This window comes from Cynoglossus semilaevis, chromosome 14 (assembly GCF_000523025.1).
Source record: "Cynoglossus semilaevis isolate Cse_v1.0 chromosome 14, Cse_v1.0, whole genome shotgun sequence".
NCBI lineage: Eukaryota > Metazoa > Chordata > Actinopteri > Pleuronectiformes > Cynoglossidae > Cynoglossus > Cynoglossus semilaevis.
In genome coordinates, this window is record NC_024320.1 from 21,436,580 (window position 1) to 21,444,555 (window position 7,976).

The 7,976-nt window shown below is 41.9% G+C and overlaps 1 protein-coding gene across 4 annotated transcripts in view; it reads right to left on the reverse strand.

The window, feature by feature from the left end:
- Nucleotides 1-7,976, reverse strand: part of fibcd1b (fibrinogen C domain containing 1b) — a 121,171-nt gene that overhangs the window by 54,469 nt on the left and 58,726 nt on the right. For all 4 annotated transcript variants that reach the window (XM_025062467.1, XM_017038968.2, XM_008325829.3 and 1 more), the window contains 2 exons: nucleotides 6,240-6,719; nucleotides 562-721 (listed from right to left, as the gene is read on the reverse strand). In XM_025062467.1, the coding sequence (XP_024918235.1) occupies nucleotides 562-721; nucleotides 6,240-6,716 (637 nt within the window). In that variant the 5' untranslated portion in view covers nucleotides 6,717-6,719. The remainder of the gene's footprint in view (nucleotides 1-561; nucleotides 722-6,239; nucleotides 6,720-7,976) is intronic.

Genomic DNA, 7,976 nt, shown 5'->3' on the forward strand with positions numbered 1-7,976 from the left:
AGGCCCCCCCCCCCCCCTTATAGCAGGTCATACATGACCGGCCTGCGCTACATATTCCCTGCTCACCAATGTGAAACAAATCCCAAATGGGAATGCCCTCGGTGTATGCTGTGCCGTGGTTAAAAGCCTTCCAATGGGATGACGCCTCAGGCCTTTTTCAGTCTCTAAGCAACACAGTCCAGTGGTCATACAAGCAATTTTTCATATAGAGTGAAAAAAAAAATCCCACATTTCTACCAAGGCCGTTGGATAATATGAATGAGAAGCACACTGATATCACCTGGAGAGTTTGGGTCGGATGAATATGTGGTTAAGATAGATGACAGTCAAGCCACGCCGGGATATCACTGACTGGAAGGCACAGTTCTTTTATGAGTGGGAGGGGTCGCAACAGAGACTGGCAAAATGTCAAACATGTGTGCAGCCAAAACCCGAGCTGCTTGAATTATTCACAGAGAGCGCGGGTAAATAATGAATATCACAAATACGACCATGGACTCAGTAAGAGCCCAGTCTTTACAGTCAAGTGCTTTTAACCCCAGCAGACTTTATTCCTCTTACCGTTGGAGCAGCCTTTGAAACGAGCCCCTCTGACTGGTGCCCTCTGCAGGTCGGCCTTGACCCGGGCCTTCAAGCCCACGTTCTCCTTCTGCATGGCATTAAGAGCATCACTCACGGAGTTCACCACCTTCACCATGTTGATCTGGCTGTCTGACAGAAGCTGCGACACAGAAGAAGAAGAAGCAGAGAGAGAAAACAGAGCTGACGTCAGGACGTTAAAGTCAAGTCGTACCTGTTCGGTTTTTTTAACCCGCTAATTTAGCATACTTTTTGTTGACAATCCAATTTGCTTCATTTTAAACTTGAAAAAAGTCCAATTATATGCTTTAGGATTTGAAGGACAGAGATTTGTCAAGTAATGAAGAGAATAATTACTGAAGTGCAGAGCAGACGGGCGGCCACGGACACACGGAAGGATGAAAATAATTTTGTGAAAACAAGTAAAACTTTATTGATATTGAGAAGAAATCTAATTTTCTCACAGTGAATATTTTTACCTTACCTAAGTGACTTTTATTGTGTCACAAAATCAATTAGTTTTAGTAAAACAAATATAATATACTTTAGAAAAAACATAAATGATTCTGATACTTCACACTGGTTGCTGTGCACGTGAGAACATGTGTCACAAAATCTTAACTTTTTTTTAATTAAAAAAAATTGATTTCATGTCTAGAAACACACTCAGACCAAAGTACCAACAACTGATGTCAAAATATTTGTCAAATTAAAACAGAGGTGAATTATTAAGTACAGTATTTCTTTATCATTTTCAGATTAGTAGTGAAGTGACGACTGCAATAACCCTGTAGTAACTGACATACACACATACAGTAGCCTTTATAATCGAGAGTAAAGACACCACATGGTACAACATCCCATAATGCACTCTGGTGAATTCTATGAACCACAGAGAACCCTGTGGGAAAGCGGGTGATGAATGTGAGTGTTCAGACTGGCAGAGAGCAGAGTAACCTCTGAGGTCACTACTTGTCCTGCAGTATTTTATGTACTGTTCTTTGCAGAAAGGTCACTCCCAACACCGTCCTACTTGGCCCGAGCCTATGCACAGACACACAATACACATGCAGACAGACACAGTATAAGGAACGTCCCAAAAAAAATTGATTTCATGCTCTCTCTCTCGCTCTCTCGCTCTCTCTCTGACCCGTTCTGCTTCCATTTATCTCTCTCTCTCTCTCTCTCTCTGACCCGTTCTGGTTCCATTTACCTCCTGTTTACATGGAAATCGAACGCCGCAGTTCTACAGTTTTCAAAGTCACCCAACGCCTCCGTGCTCCTCCATCTAAACCCAAGTCTGTGCTGCTACACTCAGGTGTTACTGATGCACTAGACTGAAACTAGAGTGGCTTCTCTCTGGCCTCAATAACAACGTGACGCACCGCTGGGACACAGCACGCTGAATTACAGTCATATTACATGGACACTGGAGCTTTAACCCACAAACTACAAGACACAACAAAGTACACAGTAAACCAGATACAGTTCATACAACAGGAATGACCTACAGGATTGGAGCAAAGCAGATGAGAAAAAAAAAAAATCAGAAAAGGATTTACTCTGTTACGATCTGTGAGTCAAAAGACGTGATATAATTTTACATTTTGCTATGTCCTGGAATAATATATAACAGTTTTTTTCCTCTCCCTTATAAAATCATATATTCATCTGGAATAATATATAACAGTTTTTTTCCCTCTCCCTCATAAAATCATATAAAGTATACTACATAATTTTAACACTGCCACCTGGTGGTACCAAGTACGTGGTTCCTCTGGGAATGGAACCCAGGACTCTCGCCTCTTTGTTTACAAGGCAGTCGTAATTACCATCAGACTATAGAGCAGGCATGGGCAAACTAAGGCCCGGGGGCCGGATGTGGCCCCGTTCAGTTTTTTAATGCGGCCCGCCAAACTTTACCAAACGATATAATTCATTTATATTATCATTATACTTCTGCCTTTTCCCTGTAATACCCACGTTTCTCCAATAGATGGCGTAGAAAATGATAAAAAGCATTTTAACCTTTATGCGTGACTTTTATCTTAGTTCACACAAACGCTCCGTCGTTCTGCTCCTAACTCAACCCATATTGTTGCAGTAACTCATCCACAGAACAAATTCATTATGGCAGATGTCAACAAATAAATTCATAAAAATGATGCTTCGACAGCACGGTGTGTCTAGAGTGTCCACTCAGGATAAACGTATTGACCGTTAACCCAATGTTTTCTCATTACGCTGCACTTTGCCAGACAGATGGATCGGATTTCTGATATTTGGAATTTTAGAGCAGCCGTCCCATTTTCTTTCCCTCAGTAGATTTACCAGTCACACAGACTATTCATTCAACAGTTAGTCTACAATTAAAGAATAACAGACTGTAGAAAGATGAATAGTTTTTCATAATTTTCCATAATCTTTAAAAACTATGGTAGACATTAGCCGACGGCTGCACTTATGTTGTCTAATCCTTGACGTGAGAACAATGTCTCGTCGAGCTCTGCCTCCATTACTCTGTCCCTTTGATTTAATGAACTCAGAGACGCAAAACGTATAGAAACACAGAAACAATGAATAAAAGATTAAGGTGACGGACGCTTGGCTTAGGCATTAAAGTTGTATTTCCATAAGAAATCTAATTATAAAAGACGCCCGTCTTTAATTATTCATTGGACTTAGGTTTTGTTTGAACCACATATTGACCTTGTGTGACTGGTCTAATCTCCACACACTGCACCAATATGACTCTGTTTGACAAGTGGATTCATCACAGGAAATTGACAAACGTATGATATCACTTATTTAAACTTACATGGCAATGTTTGACTTTCTTCCTTATAATATGAACGCGCTGCAGTCGACTGAGTCTCGACTTCACATCAGACCGCTGCATGTGGTAATGCTGTTAATTATACCAACACGTTTTGAACTTATGTAAGTCTGCATTAGTCTAATTATTGATTTTAGTGAACTATACTTACATATAACTTATATGTTTTATTGACAATATTATTTCATGAAAATAATTTTGCAATTTTGAGAAGTTTTTTTATTTAAGGGCAAATAAAGGTCTCTTGTTTTTAGTTAATGCCAGATGCATTCTGGGAAAGTGTAATTTTGCAATTTTGAGAAGTTTTTTTGAAATGTAAGCCTGTTAGTAAACATTCAATCTAAAATATATATATATATATATTAACATTATTAACATCAAGGCCATGTTTTATATTGACCCCATATTCGGGAAATTCTTCTGTTAGCAGCAGATCTGCTATTACCAGTCTGCCCCCAGGAGGCGCCAAGCATGTAGCTCCTCTAGGAATCAAACCCAGGACTCTCTGCTCTCTGCTGCCGAGGCAGGCGTGCTAACCGCTACACTAGATATTTCTTCTTAAACTGAGAAGAATTATATTGGTTTTTATCAGAGACTTTTCTCCAGAACATTAAAATTCACGGAGCACATATTTCAGTTTAAACTGTGACCCGTGGTTTCTCAGAAACCATTAAGTCAAACTCTTCCTGGAGGACTCCACCTTTCCACAGTCTTTTTGCATTGAAACTGAATGTTAAGTCGCTTCACTCGTATACATGCTGTATCACGCAGGTCGGACTTCAATCTCTTCAAAGCTCAAGTGCGTAATAAGCACAGGTCAAAAGCCCCTCTAAGCTAACGCCAACTCAAAAGTCTTACATTGACTGGTGTGTGTGAGCAGAGAACAGTCAAAACAACAAGCAACAAAATGAAAAATCCATGAATTTTGTTTTGGTGCCTTTCCTTTCTACTTTGAATCTTTTGAGTCCCTGGTGGTTGATATGGTATAAAAGTTCAACATTTCCATTGAAGAATTTGGGTGTTAAAATAAATACTAGGTTTTTATCAGGAGACAAGAAGAGAAAAACAAAGAACTAATTAAAACTAATAAAAATGACTTAGTGTTTGAATCTGTATAAAAAGAATGTTGACAATCTGTCAAGGCTGGCTGCTTCACTCTGGGCTGAATGAGATGGCAGTGCCATGTATTGTATAATACGTTTGATTTAGAGCTAACATTAGCTACATGCCCCGGCTCCATTATTCCCCTGAAACCTGAGCTAAATGTATTGTTATATTCCTGGATTTCACTGATCTCACCTTTCAGAATGATTTATCTTAATGTAAATGGTCAGGCCCTGGTGTTCCGTTATTTGCCTAAAGGTAAAAAATATATGAATACGTCTTGGAAAAAAAGTCCTACACCTCCTTTTCTCTCCTCAAATTTTTCTCCTCACCTCCTCTGGGGCTTATGGAAGGGTTTATGTCTATGTGGCAGAGTGTAAATGTTCTTCAAGGGGCTGTGGTTCATATGGGGCTATTACTAACACTGGCACAGTCAGCTCTATGTCACCATATAAATCATAAGGCCTGGCCACAGGTGTCCAATAGATCACACGCTCCCACCACGGTGTCAGGCACAAACAGCGGATGTGCACGCCACATGCCCTGCCTCCGAAAAGGAAATCAATCACCGGGAGTTTCCGGGCTGCCACCCTACCACCACTTAAAGTTGACGCCCACTGTTCGCCACCTACACCCCGTTACCAACATGGGAGGACCGGTCTTCTCACTATCTTTTCTTCTGCTAACAATCAGCTTCAACGCCCACTGCGTCCAAGACCATAAAAACGCAGCAGGCCGTTTCTGGGGGCAACGTTTTGAAGTGATTTTTAAACAACGACCTAAAGAGTTTGACGTAGGACCCCGAGCACAGGAAGTACGACGCATGTTTATTAGAGATCAGAGAGACTGTGCCCAGTAATTTAAATGTATTTAGTAAATGTATGTGTGTGTCAATTAATCAATGTTGAGTGTGTAAAACTAAAGCAGGCTTAATTATCTCTCTGTCAGTCCAATTTATCTGGTTAAACATCTGATTAAAATCTAGTCAAATATTTAATTTCTTCATTTTTGATGGACATTCATCTCTGTGACCTCAGTTAATAATAATAATAAAAAAATAAATAAAACGAGACAACGTCAGTCACAGTCTGATTGTAAAGAGACTAAAGATATTATTAGATAAAAAACATCATGATGTTACTGCTGTGAAAAACCAAAATAAAATAAAATAATCAGAACTCCTGAAGAAAACCTCCAGAGCCATCGAGGTCACACATGTTAACGGAGGACGTTCGGTTCAGTCCACACTCACTGACGTTCTTCATCATCCAGTCCTTGGGCAGTGAGCAGTCCCTACTGTCAGACTCCAGTGATGAGTCTAGCTCAGCGGCTTCAAACCCTGCGTTATTATTTTCTAATCTAATATCGACCAATTACGTTCATCACGCAGATAAATGACTGTTACAGAAACCGTCATGAGATACGCCGCTGCACGCCGTGGAACTGGACGTGACGGATTCAAAGTTCCTTCAGTCCTTTTAAATGTCAGTGTTGTGATTGTGATCACGTACGTCTTTGTTGTCAGGTCAAGTAAAGTCAATTTGGGTACGTCTTTGTTGTCAAGTCAAGTCAATTTGTTTTTTTTCATTAAATTGTTGTGATTGTAATGGACAATAATCACACAGTTTTACTGTTGCTTTAACCGGGTATTCTATGTTTTTCGTGTTAACCTTTATCCTGTTGGCACAGGCTCTGGTGCGCGTGTGTGTGTAGGTCTTACCTGTATGAGGCGCCCTTGCTCAGTTTGTAGTGTGTTAAGGTCTTGACCCAGGCTGCCTTGACCCCTGCGCAGGGATTCAAAGTCCATTTTCAGTTGCCCTGCATGAGCGGACAGCTTGGCCACCTCCTCGGCCAGACTGACAAGCAGCGCTCGATCCTGGCCTTTCACTGACTTGAGGTCAGAGTCGTGGTCGGTGAGCGAGTGCAGCAGCGAAGTCTGCACGCCCTCCAGGCGCAAAAAGTTACTGTTATAGTCGGGGCAGTTGGGGTCAATGAAGATGTTGATGCGGGAGCCGTCGCCCCTCTCCACGGTGACCAGGGCGTTAGCTTCGTCCTGATTGGTGGAGATGTGGGGTAGGCCGTCGGACATCGGTGGGGCCTGGTAGTGGTTCATGAAAAGGATGGTGCCGGTGACGGTGACAGCCAGCAGTACAGCCACGAAGAGCAGGATGGTACAGATCAGGTAGCTGCAGCTCATTCTCTGTCAGTGGACGGGAGGAGGGAAGAGGGAATTGGGCAGATGGGAGAGAAGACAAAGAAGCAGATGTTAGGATGTCCACATGTACAACATAAAAATGACCACATCACCTGTCAATGATATCAAAATAAATTCCTTCTCTTCACAACAGGACGTAGTGAACGCCAGATGCTCAGACCGACAGCATTTCCATCTGTCAAATGTACTTTTAAATAGTTCACAAAGCAAAACTTACAGTTTCTGCAGGAACTAGACTCAACAGTATAGCAGTAGTGCCGTGTAGGTACTGTAGTAGTGTAATGGAGGATACTACTTTGAGACACTTCTGGGAAACATGCCGTCTTTACAATCCGCCGACAGGAAGAACAACAATAAAAAACTGAAAACATATAAGCGAGGAAGTCGTGTGTATGAACGAACGCACAGAGAAGAACCCTCTTAAAGGAAAAAGCCCGACGTCTACCAGTAACACAGACTTCACTTAACTGGACTATAAAAGGCCCACATGATGGCTTTTTATCACCTGGCGCCATTTTTTTTCCCCACTCAGGTCAGTGGAAGCGGTGGTAGACGGCCGAGTCACATGGTCCACCTGAGCTTGATTAAAAATTCCTGCCTCCTTATCATCCTCCGCATGACTCAGCAGCTGAACTTTACTAAATTTTTTTATTTTATTTTTTTTTATTCAATGCCGGGGGATGTTCCGTGTGAATGTGTAGGCAGGTGTGTTTGTGTGTGTGTGTGTGTGTATGTGTGTGCTTGTTATCCATTTGTATGTGGAAGTGTGAGTGAGAGCAACTCATTAATATGTAAATTGGCTGTACAAGCACAGCTAAGCACACTAATAGACAGCTAATGGTCTGCTTTACGAGAAAGGTTTGTGGCTCCGTTAATATGAGGAAAATCAATTGTGTTGTGCAGGAAACACTTCTATCGGCTGTGTGTTCGCCCAGAGCCCTGTGAAGAAGACATTGGAAGTTTTGAAAGTGCCCATATAGCAATATGGGGGCTGAAATGTGGCATCTGTCCACAACAGTGAAGGGGATTCACCGTCGTGGCCTTCACACTGCCTCCGCAGTTGGAGCCCAAATGGTTGTTGGTTCGTTGCCAGAGTCTACCTCGGTGGGTGAGTTCCACTGACGTCTGTGTCGTCCTATCAGGAGCTCAAATATGTTCATTTCAAAGGAAGTGCCTCTGAGTTCTACAGATGACTTCTATATAAAACTCATCTGTCCACTCCCCCCCCACTCTGCCCCCCCC